The sequence below is a fragment of the Dryobates pubescens genome, chromosome Z, assembly GCF_014839835.1.
Source record: "Dryobates pubescens isolate bDryPub1 chromosome Z, bDryPub1.pri, whole genome shotgun sequence".
NCBI lineage: Eukaryota > Metazoa > Chordata > Aves > Piciformes > Picidae > Dryobates > Dryobates pubescens.
In genome coordinates, this window is record NC_071657.1 from 134,440,711 (window position 1) to 134,464,134 (window position 23,424).

Genomic DNA, 23,424 nt, shown 5'->3' on the forward strand with positions numbered 1-23,424 from the left:
GGTCCCTTCCAGCCTTAACAATTCTCTGATTCTATAATATATGGTGAAAAGTCTACATGTAATCCTCTGAGAAACAAAACCACACAGACTCAGAAAATGAAGGGCAAAAAAGCTTACTTATTTTCTTACATATTCCTGGCAGTTTTCCTCAACTACTACTAAATCAAATGGTGCAAATCAAATGGCAAACTGACAGGAGAATTCAGGGGTAACTGATTTGCTGACAAAGAGTCTAAAATGATCTGGATGAGGAGTGCACCATTCGTAACTCTGCACCAAATTAGTTGGGACTGCTGATTTGCTTGGGTGTAGGGAAGCTCTGCAGAGGGCAAGGCCAAGTGGAGGGTCCTGAACTTGGGTCACAACCACCCCATGCAAACTAGAAGCTTGGGGCAGTGTGGCTGGAAAGCTGTCTGGAAGGAAGGGATCTGGGGGTGCTAATGGACAAGAGGCTGAATGTGAAACTGCAGTGTGCCCAGGTGGCCAAGAAAGCCAACGGCATCCTGGCTAGGATCAGCAAGGGTATGACCAGCAGGAGAAGGGAAGGGATTGTCCCCCTGTGCTCAGCATTGGTGAGGACACATCATGAGTACTGTGTTCAGTTTTGGGCACAATACAAGAAGTACACTGAGGTGCTGGAGTGGGTACAAAGAAGAGCAACTCAGCTGATGAAGGGCCTAGAGTCTGATGAAGAGCAGCTGAGAGAACTGGGACTGTTTAGTCTGAGGAAGAAGAGGATGAGAGGAGACCTAACCACCCTCTACAACTATCTGGAAGGACAAAGTGGAGAGGCAGGAGCTGGTCCCTTCTCCCAGGGAATTAGCAATAGAACAAGAGGGAACAGCCTCAAGTTGCACCAGGGTAGGTTTAGGCTAGACAGTAGGAAAAACTTTCCACTGAAAGAGTGGTCAGGCCTTGGAATGTGCTGCCCAGGGAGGTGGCTGAGTCACCATCCCTGGCTGTGTTTAAAGGTGGTTTAGATGTTCCGCTTAGCGATATGGTTGAGTGGTTAACGTGGTAGAATGGAATGGAATGGAATGGAATGGAATGGAATGGAATGGAATAGAATAGAATAGAATAGAATAGAATAGAATAGACCAGGTTGGAAGAGACCTTTGAGATCATCATGTCCAACCTATCATCCAACACCACCTAATCAACTAAACCATGCAACCAAGCACCCTATCAAGTCTCCTCCTAAACACCTCCAATGATGGTGACTCCACCACCTCCCTGGGCAGCACATTCCAATGGGCAATCACTCTCTCTGTGTAGAATTTCTTCCTAACCTCCAGCCTAAACCTCCCCTGGCACAGCTTGAGACTGTGTCCTCTTGTTCTGGTGCTGGTTGCCTGGGAGAAGAGACCAACCTCTGCCTGTCTACAACCTCCCTTCAGGTAGTTGTAGACAGCAAGAAGAGTTCCCCTGAGCATCTTCTTCTCCAGGCTAAGCAACCCCAGCTCCCTCAGCCTCTCCTCACAGGGCTGTGCTCCAAACCCCTCCCCAGCTTTGTTGCCCTTCTCTGGACACCTTCCAGCAACTCAACATCTTTCCTGAACTGAGGAGCCCAGAACTGGACACAGGACTCAAGGTGTGGCCTAACCAGAGCAGTGTACAGGGACAGAACGACCTCCCTGCTCCTGCTGGCCACACTGTTCCTGATCCAGGCCAGGATGCCATTGGCCCTCTTGGCCACCTGAGCACACTGGAGGCTCATGTTCAGCCTACCCTCAACCAGCACCCCCAGGTCCCTTTCTGCCTGGCCGCTCTTCAGCCACTCTGACCCCAGCTTGTAGCTCTGCATGGGGTTGTTGTGGCCAGTGTGCAGGACCCAGCACTTGGATGTGTTCAATCTCCTGCCCTTGGACTCTGCCCATCTGTCCAGCCTGTCAAGGTCCCTCTGCAAAGCCTCTCAACCCTCCAGCAGATCAACTCCTGCCCCCAGCTTGGTGTCGTCAGCATATTTACTGATGATGGACTCAATGCCCTCATCCAGATCATCAATAAAGATGTTGAAGAGCATAGTTGGACCTGAGGATCTCAAAGCTCTTTTCCAACCTGAAATGATTTTATGATTCTATAAGCAAGATGATTTGCTCAAGGAAGTGTGGTGTCCCATAGGCTATTTGTTGGTGGAGGTACTGACCAGGGAAAAGTACTATAAGTACCAAGTATGTAACAGGTCTTTTTCAGCACACAGACAAGCCTGATAGCTCCCATGAAGGGATAGTTCTGCTGCCACACCTTTCACAAGCAGGACAGTGGTTACAGCACTTGCTTTTCTGGGACCAGAGTTCAATTTCAGCTTAAAGACCAGCAATGTAAAATGAGCTCTAACAGGATTAATCCAGCTCCTTCTAGATGAATTTACATCCTGCTTTTCCAGAACACCACATTAGGTCACCACACTTGAATGAGTCCTCTTTAGAAGTTCCTGGCACAGGGAAAGAAAGCATTTGACAGTTCAGCAATAGATGTTGAACGTGTCCAGAGAAGGGCAAGGAGGCTGGGGAGGGGTCTGGAGCACAGCCCTGTGAGGAGAGGCTGAGGGAGCTGGGGTTGCTTAGCCTGGAGAAGAGGAGGCTCAGATGAAACCTTCTTGCTGTCTACAACTACCTGAAGGGAGGCTGTAGCCAGGTGGGGGTTGGTCTTTTCTCCGAGGCAAGCAGCACCAGAACAAGAGGACACAGTCTCAAGCTGTGCCAGGGGAGGTTTAGGCTTAAGGTGAGGAGAAAGCTCTTCCCAGAAAGAGTGATTGGCCATTGGAATGTGCTGCCCAGGGAGGTGGTGGAGTCATCATCCCTGGAGGTGTTCCAAAAAGGACTGGACGTGGCACTTGGAGCCATGGTTTAGTTGTCATGAGGTCTTGGGTGTCAGGTTGGACTTGATGATCTTTGAGGTCTTTTCCAACCTTATTGATTCTATGATTCTATGTTTGCTTGGTCACTTCCATGGCTTCTCTACAGCATGTAGGCCTTGGTAAAAATACTAAACTAAGAGTTTGTCAATGACAGAGTGGCTCTATAAACACCATGAACTGATTGCTTTCATTCTCCCTGAGAATCTGAAATTGTTTCCCCAGAACACAGCTTTGCAGTCTTCAAATTTACCAAAACTAAATCACAGAATTGCCAGGGTTGGAAGGGACCTCAAGGATCAGCCAGTTCCACCCCCCTGCCATGGGCAGGGACACCTCACACTAGAGCAGGTTGCTCACAGCCACATCCAGCCTGGCCTTAAAAACCTCCAGGGATAATAATTTTTTTAAAATCACAATGAAAATAGAATAATGAAAAAAAATAAATTGGGTTTTGGTTTCTTATTTGGCTCCCAGGATTTCCAGTTTTTAAGTGCAGCATTTCAGCCATACATAGAAAGAGAGTTCAAATTCAAAGCCCAGCTCTGGCAGAATCTCCATGCATAACAGAACTGTGGGTTTCAGGAAGGCAAAAAACCCAAAACCAACCAAGCAACCAACCAACAAAAACCCACCAAAAAAAAAAAACCAAACCCAAAACCCCAAACCCAACCCAACCCAACCAAAAACCCCAAAACAGAACTAAAACAAACAACAACAACAAAAAAGCCAACCAAAAAAACCCAATCAACCAAGCAAACAAAAAAAAACCCACCAAAAAAGCCCCCCAAAAGCCAAACCCAAACCAAACCAACAAAAACCCCCAAAACATAACCAAAACAACCAACACAAAAAACCCAAACAAAAAACCCCCAACCAACCAAAAAGAAAACCACCACAGAATGGTTTGGGTTGGAAAGGACCTTTAAAGGTGATCTCATCCAACCTCCCCTGCAGTGAGCAGGGACATCTTCAGCTAGAACAGGTTGCTCAGAGCTTTGTCCAACATGATCTTGAATGTTTCCAGGGCCAGGTATCTACAGCCTCTCTGGGCAACCTATGCCAGTGCCTCACCCATCTAGTCTAAATCTACCCTTGTTTGGTTTAAAATCATTACTTCTTGTCCTACCAAAAAAAGACCTTATGAAAAGACTGTCCCAACTTTTCTGCAGGCCCCCTTCAGCTACTGGAAGGCTGCTATTAGGCTTCTCTGGAGCTTTCTCTTCTCCAGGATGAACAAGCCCAGCTCCCACAGCCTGTCCTTGTAGCAGAGGTGTTCCATCTCCCTGATCATTTTTGTGGTCCTCTAGACCCACTCCATCAGGTCCATGTCCTTCCTGTGTTGTGGGCTCCAGAGCTGCATGCAGTGCTCCAGGTGAGTTCTCACCAGAACAAAGTGGCAGAATCAGCTCTCTGGATCTGCTGGCCACACTGCTTTTGATGCAGCCCAGGCTGCCATTTACCTTCTTAGGCTCCAAGTGCACACTGCTGCCTCATGTCCAGCTTGTCACCCACCAAGTCCTTTCCTGCAGGGCTGCTCTCAATTTCATCATCTCCATCATCAGGCTGCCCCAACCTAGGTGCAGAACCTTACACTTTGCCTTATTGAACCTCATGAGATTCTCCTCAGCCCAGCTCTCCAGCCTGTCCAAGTCCCACTGGATGGCATCCTGTCATTAAGTGATTCACGTAACACACTTGCTAATGTGAAATCATAGAATCATAGAATCAGTCAGGGTTGGAAGGGACCACAAGGTTGCATTGTTCAGTTGGTTGGGTGGTGTTAGGAGAAAGTTCTATACAGAGAGAGTGATTGGCCATTGGAATGGGCTGCCTGGGGAGGTGGTGGAGTCGCCATCATTGGAGGTGTTCAGGAGGAGACTTGATGGGGTGCTTGGTGCCATGGGTTAGTTGTTTAGGTGGGTTGGATTGGTTGATGGGTTGGATGCAATGATCTTGAAGGTCTCTTCCAACCTGGTCCATTCCATTCCATTCCATTCCATTCCATTCCATTCCATTCCATTCCATTCCATTCCATTCCATTCCCATTCCATTCCATTCCCATTCCATTCTATTTAGTTCCAACCCCCCTGCCATGGGCAGGGACACCCCACACTAGATCAGCCTGGCCAGAGCCTCATCCAGCCTGGGCTTAAACACCTCCAGGGACGGGGCCTCAACCACCTCCCTGGACAACCCATTCCAGGGCTTCACCACTCTCATGGGGAAGAACTTCCTCCTCACCTCCAGGCTGAATCTCCCCACCTCCAGCTTCATTCCATTCCCCCTAGTCCTATCACTACCTGATATCCTAAGAAGTCCTTCCACAGCCTTCTTGTAGGCCCTCTTCAGATACTGGAAGGCCACAATAAATAAAATGCTGAAATAAAGCAAAAAAAGTTCACACAGTGGGGGGAAAACCCAAGAAATAAATAATCACAAATAGTAATTTACTGTCACAGATGTATTATTTTGATTAATTTTGCTTCAATACACTTCCAAGATTCACCAAGTGCAGCAGGTGCAGTGCTTGTTTCACATCTTTGATTTATTAACAGCAAAATGAAGCATTAATACACTCTATTTAGTGGTCACTGTGATGCTGGAAAGACCTCTGGGACAAATGAAATCCAAGTTATTCCAACACCTGGCATTGTTCATGATTTTTGAGGTGTCACTGAACAAACTCAGACAACAGGTTTGGAAGTCAACAGCCTGAAGCTCACTCAGATCTTCCTCCCACCATCAGCTCTTATTTCTGCTGCTTAAGTATGAGGAACACCTCCATATTTCTGCAGAATGCACACAGTAAGCGACACTGAATGTCCTTCAGATAAAGGTGAGGAATTCAACATGAACACTTTGCTGATCTTTGCATCTTGCTTTGTTTCAACTGCTACCACTTGCCTGCCTTTTATGAGGGAGACATGATTCTTGGGATTGCAACAAGTATCACTTCAGGGTCACCATCCCTCAGAAAAAAAGAGACATTCCAGTCCAGGATCTCTGTAACCTCATCCTTTGTCCCCAGGAGGAATCTTGCTGCTGCACAAAATTCAGTGCTTAGAGGTCAGAGTCAGTGTAGAGGACACTCTGAAGATTTGTGGAAGCATATTGCTCAGCTGGTAAAACATTTCCTCAGAAATTGTCTGGAAAAAGAATAAAACACACCAGTTGGTTTGGTTTGGGGCTTTTTTTTTTTGCTGTAGTTTGGAAGCATGAAGCTGCACTCAACTTTGTTTCATAACAGAACTGCTGTTTGTCAGAAGACAGTATCAAGGTATCACCAAGGTTGAAAGAGACCTCAAAGATCATTGAGTACAACCTGTCACCACAGACCTCATGACTAGACCATGGCACCAAGTGCCACATCCAATCTCCTCTTGAACACCTCCAGGGATGGTGACTCCACCACCTCCCTGGGCAGCACATTCCAATGACGAACGACTCGCTCGGTGAAGAACTTTCTCCTCACCTCGAGTCTAAACCTCCCCTGGCACAGCTTGAGACTGTGTCCCCTTGTTCTGGTGCTGGTTGCCTGGGAGAAGAGACCAACCCCTTCCTGGCTACAACCACCTTTCAGGTAGTTGTAGAGAGCAACAAGGTCACCCCTGAGCCTCCTCTTCTCCAGGCTAAGCAACCCCAGCTCCCTCAGCCTCTCCTCATAGGGCTGTGCTCAAGGCCTCTCCCCAGCCTCGTTGCCCTTCTCTGGACACATTCAAGTGTCTCAATGTCCTTAAACTGAGGGGCCCTGAACTGGACACAGGACTCAAGGTGTGTCCTAACCAGTGCCCAGTACAGGGGCACAATGACTTCCCTGCTCCTGCTGGCCACACTATTCTTAATGCAGGCCAGGATGCCATTGGCCTTCTTGGCCACCTGGGCACACTGCTGGCTCATGTTTAGGGGGCTGCCAATCCGCACCCCCAGGTCCCTCTCTGTTTGGGAGCTCTCCAGCCACTCTGACCCCAGCCTGCAGCTCTGCATGGGGTTGCCGTGGCCAAAGTGCAGCACCTGGCACTTGGACTTGCTGAATGCCATCCCACAAAGACCCTTCTCAAACTGTGCTGCAGTTCTAATTCAATCCAAAGGAAAAGACTAGCCTAATAAAATCCCTGTTTGTGTATCTCTGTGACCTATCTGTTTTCAGGAGCTTCCTTGTCATTGACTATTTTTGCTTAGCATAAGCAGGACAGTGCTGTTTGCTAGCTACAGGGCTCCTGTACTCTGAATTCCAGGATTAGATTTAACTTCAGTGCTTGGTTTATTCTTAGCTTCCTCCTTGCTCAGCAGCTTACTACTTTGTCAAGAAATACAAGGCATTTCTTTCCTAACATAACACTGAGCTTTATGTTGCTTCCAAGTAATGCTTTTTAGAATACATTAAACTGAGTACTGGACAGGCCTGGAAAATTTCCTGTTTCTGAAAAATTCCTGCTTCTGAAAATCGGATAAAACTCCAAATTAAGCAATTTCAGAACCTTAATTACAATGAACTTCAAGTACCTGGAGGTGGTGGAGTCACCATCACTGGAGGTGTTTAGGAAGAGCCTGGATGAGGCGTTTGGTGCCATGATTTAGTTGATTAGATGGTGTTGGGTGATAGGTTGGACTCGATCTCAAAGGTCTTTTCCAACCTGGTTAATTCTATTCCATTCCATTCCATTCCATTCCATTCCATTCCATTCCATTCCATTCCATTCTATTCTATTCCATTCCATTCCATTCCATTCCATTCCATGACTTATTCAGTGCATTGCAACTTGGCAAACCATTAGACAATATGATCTATGCAGCTGTGGTAGTTTTAGGCTATGCCTTTAATATTTCTTCACAGATCTTGAGCAGAAAAGTAGTAAAATGTAAATAAATCACTAATGGGTGTGAAAAGGAATATAAAGGTCATTCTAAACAGTTCCTTTGGAGAGATATTCCTTTGGAGGTGGTGGAGTCACCATCACTGGAGGTGTTTAGAAAGAGACTGGATGGGGTGCTTGGTGCCATGGTTTAGTTGATTATATGGTGTTGGGTGATAGGTTGGACTTGATGATCTCAAAGGTCTTTCCCAACCTGGTTAATTCAATTCAATTCAATTCAACTCAATTCAACTCAATTCAACTCAATTCAACTCAATTCAATTCAGTTCAATTCAACTCAATTCAATTCTACTCTACTCTACTCTACTCGACTCTGCATCTACCATATCACTGGTTGTACCAAAACAGTTCTCTCTTCTTGCTTCTTTGCTTTGGAGAGATACTAACTTGTTTCTGCTTGACCTTGTCTGCATTGTTTTGGTTAAATCTAACAGAGACTTTCTCTGCTCCTTTCTCCCTTCTTTTTGTACAGTGGGGCTGGGAACAGAAAAGGAGAAGCTAGTAGTTTCCCCTGGTCTTTGACCAGGGGTGTTCCTGTGCTGTTTATGAATTGCAAATACCTGCAAATACTGTCAATCCTGTATATTTTGCACATATTCATTGCATTTCATTGTAGATTGTAGTTTTGCTTGTAAACACAGCTTCCAACCGAGCTGGTCAGCCAAAGTTCATGGTGGGGGGGAAATTTCAACCCACCACATGACAAATTTCAACCCACCAGAGCAATGGAAGGTTAGCCCATCTCTTCAAAGGAAATGGCCAAAAAAAAAAGGGAATCTTTGTTAAAGGTGATCCATTCACAGTTTGCAAAGGTGAACTCCCCAGTTTGAAACATTTGCATTCTCAGAATGATATGAAGAAAAAATACAACCTACTCTTCGCCCTGTTTTATAGGCAAGGAACCAAACCCACAGTGATTCATTTAAGCTCACAGAAAAGGAGCCAGGCATAGCAAAGAAATCCAGATGAGACCTGCTGATATTTAAGCCCTGGTTCCAACAGTCTCCTAGGCTGGACATGAACTTAAGTTTAACCTACCTGCGGTACCAAGAATTGCACAGTCCGAGAAATCCCTCCATCCCACGAGGCCATTTCCATCATGAAACCTAAAAAGCAACATTCAAACTACATGCATTACCTGTGCAGTGTGTCAATTACACCATTAGCAAGCAGAGAGAGAGCTGCCAATTAGGATTTTAACTGCCTGAACCAGCATGTGTCATTAATCTCATTGCTGTGTACAACTACCTTGCAGAGAGGCTGGTGCTGGTCTCTTCTCACAGGTAATTAGAATCATAGAATCAATAAGGTTGGAAAAGACCTCAAAGATCATCAAGTCCAACCTGTCACCCAGCATCTCATGACTACTAAACCATGGCACCAAGTGCCACGTCCAGTCCCCTCTTGAACACCTCCAGGCACAGTGACTCCACCACCTCCCTGGGCAGCACATTCCAATGGCTAAAATTAGAGATAGAACAAGAGGGAATGGCCTCAAGCTGCCACTGGGGAGGTTTAGACTGGACATCAGGAAACATTTTTTTCAGAGAAAGAGTGGTTAGGCATTGGAATGTGCTGCCCAGAGATGTGGTAGAGTCACCATGCCTGGATGTGTTTAAAGGTGGTTTGGATGTGGTGCTTGGGGATATGGCTCAGGGGTGAACCTTGCAGAGTAGGGTTCTGGGTTGGACTTGGTGACCTTGAGGTCTTTTCCAACCTGAATGTTTCTGTGACTCTGTAAATCAGACTTGGCCAACCTCCTAACTGAAGCCTGTGTTACATGGAAAAATCTATGGAGAAGAATCAACAAGATTCTGCTCTGAAGAGCAGAATAAATCAGCCCTCAGCCTCTCCTTGTAGGGCTTATGTTCCAAACCCCTCACCAACTTTGTTGCTCTTCTCTGGACTCGTTCCAGCAAGTCAACCTCCTTCCTAAACTGAGGGGCCCAGAACTGGACACAGTACTCGAGGTGCGGCCTAACCAGTGCAGTGTACAGGGGCAGAATGACCTCCCTGCTCCTGCTGGCCACACTGTTCCTGATGCAGGCCAGAATGCCATTGGCCCTCTTAGCTGCCTGGGCACACTGCAGGCTCATGTTCAGTCTACCGTCGACCAGCACCCCCAGGTCCCTCTCAGCCTGACTGCTCTCCAGCCACTCTGACCCCAGCCTGTAGCTCTGCATGGGGTTGCTGTGGCCAATGTGCAGAACCCGGCACTTGGATGTGTTAAATCTCATGCCGTTGGACTCTGCCCATCTGCCCAGCCTGTCAGTCCTACTGCACAGCACAGCACCAGCCAGCAGAAGTGAGACCTTTCTGCAGATCTGCATGTTACAAGTCCTTCCAATGGCTCTTTCCTGCAGCTCTGATGTGACCCCATCCATGGTAATGGAGCCTCTTGCCAAAAGCACCCTGACAATGTGGCAGCAAAAAAAACCCCAAACTATCTGGAGCTCCTTAAGTGGAAGAGGATCATCACTCATTTATGGCTCAGGTTACAACACAGCATTGTTATGGTCTCCCTTATTTACAAATGAACAAGGTCCACAGGCAAATAACAACACTCAGAGAAGCATTTGTTCAGTGTCTGTGGCAAATAAAAACACTGACAAAAGCATTTGTTCAGTGACAGTGGCAAATAAAAACACTGAGAAAAGCATTTGTTTAATGACAGAGCCTGTGTGGATGATATTCCAGTGTGAATTACAGGCAGTCAGTCAGGTAGGTGGCAGAAAGAACATGAACACAACCAACAGCTTCAATACTCTAAATGATTGGTTCAAGTAATGAAGTGCAACACAGAAGAATGCAGTAAGCAATAATGCCACTTGGAAAGAGAGAAACCCAAATCCAGCCATGATGACTTTCCAGCAAAGAGATGAATAAAGTAGTCTGGGAAAAGTGTGGGGAGTGCTCACTATTTAAGGTAAGCAAAATGCAAAAGACACTGGAAATTATGCTACAGAGAAACATCAGCTCCTGCTCTCCTTCAGAGATTGCTCACAGGAGCAGGAAGGGCTTTTTCTTCTACTGCCTATGGTTAAACTGTAAAGATACTTTCAAAGCCTTTTTCATCTCCAAGGGCCTGAGACTATTTCCTGGCATAACAGTTAATAATTTCACAATGGAAAACAAATAAAGTAGGTTTTACAAACAATAAATTACTGAGGAACTTTTTTGGGAGGGGGGGTAAATGTGCATCCTGAGCTAAGTCTGGATGTCACCAACAGCAGCACAAAAAACCCAGCTGAAGCATTCACTAGCATACCTTTGACACACTTGAAGACAAGCTCTGCCCTCTTCAAGCACCATGGAATGGTCATTTCCTGAAAATTAAGAAATGAAAAGCCTCAGTTCCCAATGGATCCAACCAACAAAAGTAACAGGCTAATAATAAATGTTTTGCCACAGAACCCCATTTTCCCAGGGAGCTGGGGGTGTTTAGCCTGGAGAAGAGGAGGCTCAGGGGAGGCCTTATTGGTGTCTACAGCTACCTGAAGGGAGGTTGGAGCCAGGAGGGGGTTGGTCTCTTCTCCCAGGCAACCAGCACCAGAACAAGAGGACACAGGCTCAACCTGTGCCAGGGGAGGGTTAGGCTGGATGTTAGGAAGAAATTCTTCATGGAAAGGGTGATTGGCCATTGGAATGTGCTGCCCAGGGAGGTGGTGGAGTCACCATCCCTGGAGGTGTTCAAGAGGGGACTGGATGAGGCACTTGGTGCCATGGTTGAGTTCATGAGGTCTTGGGTGACAGGTTGAACTTGATGATCTTTGAGGTCTCTTCCAACCTTATTGATTCTATGATCCTATTCTATGATTCTAAGCATCATAACAGGCCATGAAGGAGGACTCAGTTTTCCACAGTACTCTATACCAGGGTGATATATTTATTCCTACCTCTTTCTCTCTCTCTCTCAAAGATAGAATCACAGAATGTAAGGGGTTGGAAAGAACCTTGAAAGGTCATCCAGTCCAGCCCCTCTGACAGAGCAGGATCATCTGCAGCAGGTCACACAGGAATGCATCCAGGCAGGTTTTGAATGGCTTCAGCCAATGAACCTCCACAACCTCTCTGGGCAGCCTGCTCCAGGGCTCTGGCACCCTCACAGGGAGAAAGTTTTTCCTTCTGTTCACCTGGAACCTCCTCTGTTCCAAGCTTGCACCCACTGCCCCTTGTCCTATTGTTGGACATCACTGAGCAGAACCTGGCTCTGTCCTCCCAACATTGCCCTTCACATCCTTACAAACATGAATGTGGTCTCCCCTCAGGCTCCTGTGCTCCAAGCTGAAGAGCCTCAGCTCCCTCAGCCTTTCTTCAGCAGGGAGATATTCCACCCCACTCAGAACCTTTGTGGCTCTGCACTGAACTCTTTCAAGCAGTTCCCTGAGGTCCTTTTTGAACTGAGGGGCTCAGAACTAGACACAGTAGTCCTGATATGGCCTCACCAGGACAGAGCAGAGGGAGAGGAGAACCTCTCTCAACCTACTGGCCACACTCTTTCTAATCCAACGTAGGATGCAATTGGCCTTCTTGGCCACAAGAGCACATTGCTGGCTCATGGTCACCTTTCCATCCACCAGGACCCCCCCAGGTCCCTTTCCCCTGCACTGCTCTCCAACAGGTCAGTCCTCAATCTCTACTGGTCCCAGGGGTTGTTCTTTCTCAGAAGCAAGACTCTACACTTCCCCTTGTTGGACTTCATTCAATTTCTCCCCTCCCAACTCTCCAACTTGTCCAGGTCTGGCTGAATGGCAGTATAACCTTAGGTGTGTCAGCCACTTCTCCCAGTTTGGTGTCATCAGCAAACTTGCTGACAGTGCCCTCATGCAGGTCATTGATGAACATATTGAATAGTACTGGTCCCAGTATCAACCCTTGAGGGACTCCACTAGATACAGGGAATCATAGAATTGTCAGGGTTGGAAGGGACCTCAAGGATCAGCCAGTTCCAACCCCCCTGCCATGGCAGGGACACCTCACACTAGAGCAGGTTGCCCAGAGCCACATCCACCCTGGCTTTTAAAACCTCCAGGGATGAGGCTTCCACCACCTTCCTGGGCAACCTGTGGCAGTGTCTCACCACCCTCATGGGGAACAACTTCTTCCTAACATCCAATCTGAATCTACCCATTTCTATTTCTGCTCCATTCCCCCTAGTCCTATCACTCCCTGACACCCTAAAAAGTCCCTCCCCAGCATTCTTGTAGCCCCCTTCAGATACTGGAAGACCACAACAAGGTCTCCTGGGAGCCTTCTCTTCTCCAGACTGAGCAGCCCCAACTCCCTCAGTCAGTCCTCATAGCAGTGGTGCTCCACCCCTCTAATCATCCTCCTTGATACATTCATTATTCATAGAATGGTTTAGGTTGGAAGGGACCTTAAGGATCATTTAGTTCCAACCCCCTGGCATTGGCAGGGACACCTTCCACTAGACCAGGCTGCTCAAGGCCTCATTCACCTTTCTTCCAGCCATAAAAGAAGAAAACCCTTGGGGGAAAAGCACAGAGAAAACTCATGCTGAATGCCTGTCACACTGAAGCCTGCAAACATCTCTGCAGCTGTGCTCCTGGTTAACCACTTGACAAAAATGTTTTTATGTAGGTGGTAAATGTAGATTCCAAAAAACTGGGGTTGCTGAAGGCACCAAGTTCAGGTTAAACTTTCAGAAACCTGTTATTGAGTTTTCCCTCAACAACAAGTTACACATTTGTGTGCTTCACATGAGGTCAGCCAGCTGCAAAGCACTGTAATAAGCAATGCTGCTAATGCAATTCACACAGTGCAGCCTGGCCTAAGCACACAGTTACTACAGAGGTCACTTTCTGCTTACTCTGAAAACTGAATACAAAATGTGAATTGTTTCACCAGAACCTTTTAAGGACCCAGCAACAGACAAGAAGGTAATTCTACAGTGTCACACATCCAGGCAACAACAGACCCTCAAAGCGTGCTGGACACCTGGTCTTGTGCTTTATTTGTATTGTGAAATACAGGCATGCAAACAAAAGCTAAAACTAACAAGGTTTAAGGCAAAAAGCTCAATACATTTATGAAAACACAGTTCACTGGGTCCCAGGAGTAAACCCAGGCTGCTGTCCTGCCAGCTGATACTTGCATTTGTGCCCCAAACCAGGTCTTGATATCAGAGATGAAAAATGTCAGAAATAATACCACTTGTTCCTTAAAAGTCTGCTTTTATGTATGGAAGCATATCCTTTAGAAGCTTCAGTACTGGGTGTGTTTAATTTTTGCAGGGCTTGCATTTTCACAACAAGAGACCCTGATCTTGCATAAGGGAATCACTTCTACACTGTACACTGTAGCCTGGAGAAGAGAATGCTCAGAGGAGACCTTCTTGCTGTCTACAACTACCTGAAGGGAGGTTGTAGCCAGGTGGGGCTTGGTCTCTTCTCCCAGGCAACCAGCACCAGAACAAGAGGTCACAGTCTCAAGCTGTGCCAGGGGAAGTTTAGGCTGGATGTGAAGAGTAAGTTCTTCCCAGAAAAAGAGATTGGCCATTGGGATGTGCTGCCCAGGGAGGTGGTGGAGTCACCATCACTGGAGGTGTTTCAAACGAGAGGGCTGAGGCACATGGTGCCATGGTTTAGTTGATTAGATGGTGTTGGGTGATAAGTTGGGCTTGATGATCTCCAAGGTCTTTTCCAACGTGGTTAATTCTGTATTCTGTGAAATGATCAGGCTGGAGCATGTGCCTGGGCTAAGCCATCCCCCCGGGCTTACACCACACAAAACACAACCTTTGCAAAGATCACCTTTGCCGCCTGCTAGAAGACAAGAAGAAAGCAGACCTTCACATTCACTTACTTCTGACATATCATGCACCAGTAGGAGAGGAATGCTGATGGTGGTGATGTCATGTGTGCAGCACACTTTGAGGATGTTCCTGAGCCCCATGATGGCAGGATCCCGAGCAGTCACGTTCCCAGACCTCACGTTATCATCCACACAGAGGTGGAAAGCAACGTGAATCTCGGAGAGGTTTGAATGGCGTGTGATGTAGAATTCTCCTACAGCAGAACAGAAACCAAGAGGGCAGGATATCATGGCAGGGATCTGTGCTCACACCCAAGTGCTAGGCAGTGTAAGGATAGGGTCACTTCAACCTAAAGGCAAACATAAACATAGAATCATAGAATGGCCTGGCTTGGAAGGGACCTCCAAAGGTCATCTAGAAAAGAATAGAATAAACCAGGTTGGAAGAGACCTTCAAGATCATCGCATCCAACCTATCATCCAACACCACCTAATCAACTAAACCATGCAACCAAGCACCCCATCAAGTCTCATCCTGAACACCTCCAGTGATGGTGACTCCACCACCTCCCTGGGCAGCACATTTCAATGGGCAATCACACTCTCTGAGTAAAACTTCTTCCTAACTTCCAGCCTAAACCTCCCCTGGCGCAGCCTGAGACTGTGTCCTCTTATTCTGGTACTGGTTGCCTGGGAGAAGAGACCAACATCTGCCTGTCTACAGCCTCCCTTAAGAAAGTTGTAGAGAGCAATAAGGTTACCCCTGAGTCTCCTCTTCTCCAGGCTAAGCAACCCCAGCTCCCTCAGGCTCTCCTCATAGCTTGTGTTCCAAACCCTTCCCCACCTTTGTTGCCCTTCTCTGGACACCTTCCAGCAACTCAAGATCTCTCCTAAACTGAGGGGCCCAGAACTGGACACAGGACTCGAGGTGTGGCCTAACCAGTGCAATGTACAGGGGCAGAATGCCTGGCCGCTCTCCAGCCACTCTGACCCCAGCCTGTAGACCAATCCCTTCTGCAGTAAGCAGAGACATCTCCAACTAGATCAGGTTCCCAAGAGCCCTGTTGAGCCTCACCTTGAATATCACCAGGGATGGGCCTCAACCACCTCCCTGGGCAACCTGTTCCATTGTTCCACTACCCTCACAGTAAAGAACTTGTTCCTTGTATCCAATCTAAATCTGCTCTTCTCTAGTTTGAACCTATTGCCCCTCATCCTATCAGGGCAGGCCTTTGTAAACAGTCTTTCCCCATCCTTCTTGTAGGCCCCCTTCAGGCACTGGAAGGCTGCTATTAGGTTTCCCTGGTGCCTCCTCCTCTCCAGGCTGAACAACCCCAGCTTCCTCAGCCTGTCTTTGTAGCAGAGGTGTTCCAACCCCCTGATTATTTTTGTGGCTTTCCTCTGGAGCTGCTCCAGGCAACAGATCCTGACAGTTACACAAGGAGATTAAAAAAAAAGAAGAAGTTAGAAACCAACTGATCTGAACCCTCTTGGAACATCATTGTTAGACATCCATCCTACACTCACTGCCCTGCTTTGATGGGTTTCACTGGCATCACAGACACCTGGTAGAAGACATAGCAGTGCCAGCACAGGCGGATATGAGCTATATATAGCAGACAAACAGAAAACCCAACCACAGAGGAGGTGTAACACTCAAAATACACAAGGCAGGCACTGAACTGCAGACGGATGTAGGAGGCGGAAAGACCAAAAATGGATGGGGTAAAATAAAGGATGCAGAGGGGCTGTGGATAGTAGGTTAAAACCAACTGAGACAGACAAAGAAGACAAAGGTATCAAGGATCATGAGAATGTGCATTCAACAAGTCCAAGTGCCAGGTGCTGCACTTTGGCCACGGCAACCCCATGCAGAGCTGCAGGCTGGGGTCAGAGTGGCTGGAGAGCTGCCAAACAGAGAGGGACCTGGGGGTGCTGGTTGACAGCTGCCTAAACATGAGCCAGCAGTGTGCCCAGGTGGCCAATGGCATCCTGGCCTACATTAGGAACAGTGTGGCCAGCAGGAGAAGGGAGGTCATTCTGCCCCTGTACTCTGCATTGGTTAGGCCAAACCTTCAGTCCTGTGTCCAGTTCTGGGCCCCTCAGTTTAAGAAGGACATTGAGACACTTGAACGTGTCCAGAGAAGGGCAACAAGGCTGGGGAGAGGCCTTGAGCACAGCCTTATGAGGAGAGGCTGAGGGAGCTGAGATTGTTTAGCCTAGAAAAAAGGAGGCTCAGGGGTGACCTCATTGCCCTCTACAACTACCTGAAAGATGGTTGTAGCCAGGAAGGGGTTGGTCTCTTCTCCCAGGCAACCAGCACCAGAACAAGAGGACACAGTCTCAAGCTGTGCTGGGGGAAGTTTAGGCTCGAGGTGAGGAGAAAGTTCTTCACCGAGAGAGTCATTCATCATTGGAATGTGCTGCCCAGGGAGGTGGTGGAATCACCATCCCTGGAGGTGTTCAAGAGGGGACTGGATGTGTCACTTGGTGCAATGGTCTAGTCATGAGGTCTGTGGTGACAGGTTGGACTGGATGAGCTTTGAGGTCTCTTCCAACCTTAGTGATACTGTGTGAAAAAAAAAATCATAGTAATGGGAAGATTGGTTGCAAGAAGAGTGTTTGCAAGAAGTTACCAAGGCATTTTGGTGGGCTTATTTTAAGGCTTGGTGTTCCTTTATCCAATGTAGAAGGAGCAAAGGGCAGGGAAATGTAGGTCTTTCCATCTTACCTTTCCACTGCAGACCAAAAGTTTGTACTGGAGCCAAGAGAAAAGCAGCCATGCATTACCCCTGCTGTTATTTTGGCCACAATGACCCCATGCAGTGCTACAGGCTGGAGAGCAGCCAAGCAGAGAGGGACCTGGGGGTGCTGGTTCATAGTAGGCGGAATGTGAGCCAGCAGTGTGCCCAGGGGGCCAAGAAGGCCAATGGCATCCCGGCCTGTATCAGGAATAGTGTGGCCAGCAGGAGCAGGGAGGTCATTCTGCCCTGTACTCAGCACTGGTTAGGCCACACCTTGAGTCCTGCGTCCAGTTCTGGGCCTCTCAGTTTAGGAAAGATGTTGACTTGCTGGAAGGTGTCCAGAGAAGGGCAACAAAGCTGGGGAGGGGTTTGGAGCACAGCCCTGTGAGGAGAGGCTGAGGGAGCTGGAGTTGCTTAGCCTGGAGGAGTCTCAGAGGAGACCTTCTTGCTGTCTACAACTACCTGAAGGGAGGTTGTAGCCAGGTGGGGCTTGGTCTCTTCTCCCAGGCAACCAGCACCAGAACAAGAGGACACAGTCTCAAGCTGTGCCAGGGGAGGTTTAGGCTGGATGCTAGAAAGAAATTCTTCACAGAAAGAGAGATTGGCCATTGGAATGTGCTGCCCAGGGAGGTGGTGGAATCACCATCACTGGAAGTATTTAAAAAGAGCCTGGATGAGGCACTTGGTGCCATGGTTTAGTTGATTATATGGTGTTGGGTGATAGGTTGGACTCGATGATGTCAAAGGTCTTTTCCAACCTGGTTAATTCTATTCTACTCTATTCAGTGAACAGATGGAACACCTTTCTTCAAACCTATTCTCATTGATCATTTAAGTTAAGATGCTACCTTGGCACTGGGACAGCTGCTGAATGGGTATGTACTCCTTTTTGATAACTGCTGAGGAGGTAGTAATGCCCAGCAATGACCATCTAAGAGCAGTAATACACATGCCACTGCAATAAGATTCACCCAGATTTATCTGTTAAGGACCCAAGTTGATATATATAATCCACTTATACTAACATGATCTATGGCAGTCATGAAAGGAACTTTAAGAAACCCTCTTACTGAGACACAGGTTGTATGGACTTAACTCTTCCCCCCTCCAACTGTGTATGCACCTTCAGATTTCACAGCTCTCCTTACTAAAAATCACAACATATACAGGAAGTATTTCCTCTTTTAGAGGAATGGATTTGTACATTGTCAAAGTTAAACAACACATTGCAAAATGCATCGTTGTATCACAACACTGACACATATATAATGATTGCTGGAAGTTTTTAAGGCTAGGCTGGATGTGGCTCTGGGCAACCTGGTCTAGTGGAAAGTGTCCCTGCCCACGGCATGGGGGGGTTGGAACTAGATAATACTTGAGGTCCCTTCCAACCCTGACAATTCTGTGTGATTTTCCAACACAAAATTAGCTGCTAGCATTTAAGTTTCACCTCTCCCCAAGATGCTCAGAGATTTCTTTATTTTTTTCCCACTCTAAAATTCTGAGAAGAAATTTTAGCTGTAGAGAAGTTAAGTGATTTGCCCCAAGGCATATGATGCAATGGCAAAGCTGGGAATAGAAACCAGATGTCCTGACACCCAGTTCTCTGCCTTAGCCACAAGAACATCCTTCTCCTCTGATTGAGGTCAGCTTGGGTTTAGTTTATAATTTATGTTTTGACTTTAGAGCTAAAAATGTGCATCTATGAAACACAATTTGCTTTAAGAAGGGGGGGGGGGGATAAATATGCAACAGAACTCACCTGGCAAAATATTTGACTGGTTTCTCTCAGTGTTCTTTAATTTGTCTTCATTTCCACTGCTTTTGTTTTCTGTGCCTAAACACACAGCACAAATATTGAACACACAATCTGTTAATTAGGCTCTAGCATCAAAGGTTGATGTACAGAGATGATACACAGCTTGGATTTTTATCATAAGTTACTATAAAGTCCCCCCAAAGAGTAGAGGGATGGACAGGAAGCATTTCTGCTGTCTTCAAAAGGCACTGAACTAAATCCTATGTCACGTCATTAGCTTCTGTAACAAAGCATCTTATGATATCTCTTCATTTGGACAAAAGAAAATCACAGTATTTTCAGACAGAAAGCTAAACAGTGTGGCCAGCAGGAGCAGGGAGGTCATTCTGACCCTGTACTCGGCACTAGTTAGGGCACACCTTGAGTACTGTGTCCAGTTCTGGGCCCCTCAGTTTAGGAAAGATGTTGAGTTGCTGGAAGGTGTCCAGAGAAGGGCAACAAAGCTGGGGAGGGGTTTGGAGCACAGCCCTGTGAGGAGAGGCTGAGGGAGCTGGGGTTGCTTAGCTTGGAGAAGAGGAGGCTCAGGGGACACCTTCTTGCTGTCTACAACTACCTGAAGGGAGGTTGTAGCTAGGTGGGGGTTGGTCTCTTCTCCCAGGTGGCCAGCACCAGAACAAGAGGACACAGTCTCAAACTGCACCAGGGGAGGTTTAGGCTGGATGTTAGAATAGAATAGAATAAACCAGGTTGGAAGAGACCTTCAAGAAGTTCTTCATAGGAAGGGTGATTGGCCTTTGGAATGGGCTGCCCAGGGAGGTAGTGGAGTCACCATCACTGGAGGTGTTTAGGAAGAGACTGGATGGGGTACTTGGTGCCATGGTTGAGTTGCTTAGATGGTGTTGGGCAATAGGTTGGACTCGATGATCTCGAAGGTCCTTTCCAACCTGGTTAATTCTATTCTGTTCTGTTCTATTCTAAACTTTCCAAATTGCCCCCACAACTACATAGTACCTTGCTGTTGCTTTTTAAATAAGGTATTGAAAACAAATTTGTTCCTAGCATCACAAGAGATATACATCAGTCATCTGTATTAAAAGCCACAGCAATATGTAGTTTCCTAAGAAAATTTGTTTCTCTTCTAATGAACCTATTGACATTACTGACATATTTCAATCACCTAAGTAGTTCTCTGGAAGAAAAACATCATGTTTAATAATGTACAAGTACTGCCTTAACACCATGCAGTCAGAAAACACCACAGCCAGCTGGAAATGTGACTGCCAAGTTAAATCTTTCACAAGGATTTGGTCAGCACTAAGAAGTATCCACAGGCAGTTTGTTAGTCAGTTTTTAGAGTTCACTTCTAAGTAAAGGAAAAAAAGTTATAATTCCTCTGCCACAACTTTTGAAGCTTGGCATTTAAACAGAAATTTTAAAAGTCAAGTCAAACGAAGTCTGGGTTGCTACAGGCAGTTCAGACTGCACAGGAAAGCAGTTTAGGTCCACTTCCCATGGACCTAAAGGTTTATACTTTGGATTTTGATGGAGTTTTTTTCCTCCCTGTTTGTCTGTTTGATTTTTTGGGGTTGTTAATTTTGGGTTTTGTTTGTTTGTTTGTTCATTTTGTTGTGGTTTTTACTTTTTGTCCTCTGGTCAGGTATGTCTGTTATGGCAGCAAAGACATCCTGTGGAGCACGCTGTCTGTGAAGAGATCATTTCATGCAGGCTCCTCAGAGCTGGCCAATACATTTGCACACTCCATTTTCACAGATCAAGTAGCTGAAGAGCAGTGAAATCAACTTGGCTGCAACCACAAACATCCAGCTGACCACTATTCTATTTCAAGGAAAGTAATTTTGGTTGTCACTGACCATGGTGTCTTTTCGACTTACTGCTACGCTGTGCTCTGGCCTTAAGTACAACCTTCTGGACAATTTCAAGCTGTTCTTGAATTCCAGGAAAATGGAAATCTGTGCACTCTTGGCAAACAGTTGCAAAATCTAGGGGAAAAACAAAAGAGAAAATAAATATGGGTCATAAGGGTGTGCTAAGTAATATTACATGATTCTGCTCTACTGTTCAAGAAAGGTCAGTTACAAATTGAGTATGTAAATTGTAGTTAGGTTTGAAATGGGATAGGATGGGATAGGATAGGATAGGATAGGATAGGATAGGATAGAATAGGATAGAATAGGATAGAATAGGATAGAGTAGAATGGAATAGGATAGGATAGGATAGGATAGGATAGGATAGGATAGGATAGGATAGGATAGGATAGGATAGGATAGGATAGGATAGAATTAACCAGGCTAGAAGAGACCTTTGAGACCATCGAGTCCAACCTATCATCCAACACCATCTAATCAATTAAACCATGGTACCAAGCACCCCATCCAGTCTCTTCCTAAACACCTCCAGTGATGGTGACTCCACCACCTCCCTGGGCAGCCCGTTCCCAAGGCCAATCACTCTTTCTCTGAAGAACTTCTTCCTAACATCCAGCCTAAACCTCCCCTGGTGCAGCTTGAGACTGTGTCCTCTTGTTCTGGTGCTGGCTGCCTAGGAGAAGAGACCAACCTCTGCCTGTCCACAACCTCCCTTCAGGTAGTTGCAGAGAGCAATAAGGTCTCCCCTGAGCCTCCTCTTCTCCAGGCTAAGCACCCCTAGCTCCCTCAGCCTCTCCTCATAGGGCTTGTGTTCCAAGCCCAGAATAGAATAGAATAGAATAGAACAGAACAGAATCTCACAGGGGTTGCTTCTAACACATCACAACATAAAGGCTGTCAGGTTTGCATTTTCCCCCAGTTTTAAACCAGGAGCAGGAAATTGTTTCTTCACTTTTGTAGCCCAGAAATTTAGACTGTGTGAGCCAGGAACCTCTCTATTTAAAACAACATCAGCAATTTGTTATTTCAAGGTTACACCTAGCAATTTTATGACCTGTTGAACCCCTCAGCCCATTTATTTCTTAAAAAGAGCCTTTGGGGAAGGAGAATAGGTTCTGGCTAATGTCCTCACAACAAACAGCTTCAACAGCTTAAGAGCAAAGCCTCCTCTCCAAGGTGTTTATTACAGCTCTTCTGCCAGAAGCTACCGCTGTTACCACACAGAGGATATAAGACATGTGCCCAAACCTCAGTGGCTGCCTGGAGTGGTTTGGGGTCTTAGTACAACCAGATGTTCACTGATGGTTTAAAGAAATACACTCAGCTAGGTCAGAGGAGCTGAGAGAAGACACTGATTTCTGCAACACTTTTAAAAAGAATTAATCAGCCAGGACACCACAGTAGTAAAAATGCAACTGCAATGTCTACTGGTACACTTCCCCTTCCTTCCTGCCTTCTACAAGCCTGATTCCACACTGCTTTCAGAAAATACCTACCACCAAAGTCCATTTTTTTTTTCATGCCACACTAGAATAACAACAGCAGCCAGTCAAAAGAACATTTGAAGTGTAAATATTCTGGTGTTAAACTTCAAGAGGAAGGTAAGAAAGTCAGTGTTGTAATTCAGAGAAAGATTTAGTGACTAAAACTGGAACAGGAACAAACACATGCTTCCCTGCTTGACCTTGGCACAAAACACCTTCAGCAGGGTGTCCAGCTGCTCAAAAGACAGGCACTCAAAATATCCATTAATCAAGCTTTCCAGGAGTAAGCAAGTAATATTCCCATTGTTCATCTGCAATGGCCATTCTGACAGTGCTGCAGATACCTAAAGCATGGGGTATTTTTACACATTGAATTTAAAATCTTAGTGTATTTCATTTTCACCACTGCAGATAGGTTTCAGTATACTGAGCTGACATTTATAGAGTCACAGAATCACAGAATTTCAGGGGCTGGAAGGGACCTTGAAAGCTCATCCAGTCCAACCCCCCTGCCAGAGCAGGAGCACCTACAACAGATTACACAGGACTGCATCCTGGCAAGTTTTGAATATCTCCAGAGAGGGAGACTCCACAAACCCCCTGAGCAGCCTGTTCCAGTGCTCTGTCACCCTCACAGGGAAAATATTTTTCCTCATATTTACATGAAACTTCCTATGCCTCACCTTCCACATTGCCCCTTGTGCTGTCATTGGGCACCACCCAGCAGAGCCTGGCTCCAGCCTCTTGGCACTCACCCTTTACATATTTATAAACATTGATGAGGTCACCTCTCAGTCTCCTCCAAGCTAAAGAGCCCTCAGCTCCCTCAGTCTCTCCTCATACAGAAGATGTTCCATTCCCTTCATCATCCTTGTGGCTCTGCACTGGACTCTTTCAAGCAGCTGTCTTTCTTCACCTGAGAGGCCCAGAACTGGACACAAGGTTCCAGATGCGGCCTCACCAGTGCAGAGGAGAACCCCTCTTGACCTACTAACCACAGCCCTTCTAATCCACCCCAGAATAGCATTGGCCTTCCTGACCA

General features: G+C 46.6%; 1 protein-coding gene across 2 annotated transcripts in view; it reads right to left on the reverse strand.

The window, feature by feature from the left end:
* Positions 1 to 5,322: 5,322 nt before the first annotated feature.
* CZH12orf4 (chromosome Z C12orf4 homolog) overlaps positions 5,323 to 23,424 on the reverse strand; it is a 30,865-nt gene continuing 12,763 nt past the window's right edge. Inside the window, exons 9-14 of one of the 2 annotated variants that reach the window (XM_054178862.1) lie at positions 20,904 to 21,011; positions 19,015 to 19,089; positions 14,560 to 14,762; positions 11,003 to 11,060; positions 8,773 to 8,840; positions 5,323 to 6,006 (exon numbers count right to left, since the gene is read on the reverse strand). In XM_054178862.1, the coding sequence (XP_054034837.1) occupies positions 5,914 to 6,006; positions 8,773 to 8,840; positions 11,003 to 11,060; positions 14,560 to 14,762; positions 19,015 to 19,089; positions 20,904 to 21,011 (605 nt within the window). In that variant the 3' untranslated portion in view covers positions 5,323 to 5,913. Of the gene's footprint in view, positions 6,007 to 8,772; positions 8,841 to 11,002; positions 11,061 to 14,559; positions 14,763 to 19,014; positions 19,090 to 20,882; positions 21,012 to 23,424 lie in introns of both variants that reach the window. The other variant, XM_009901459.2, reaches the window with a different exon arrangement.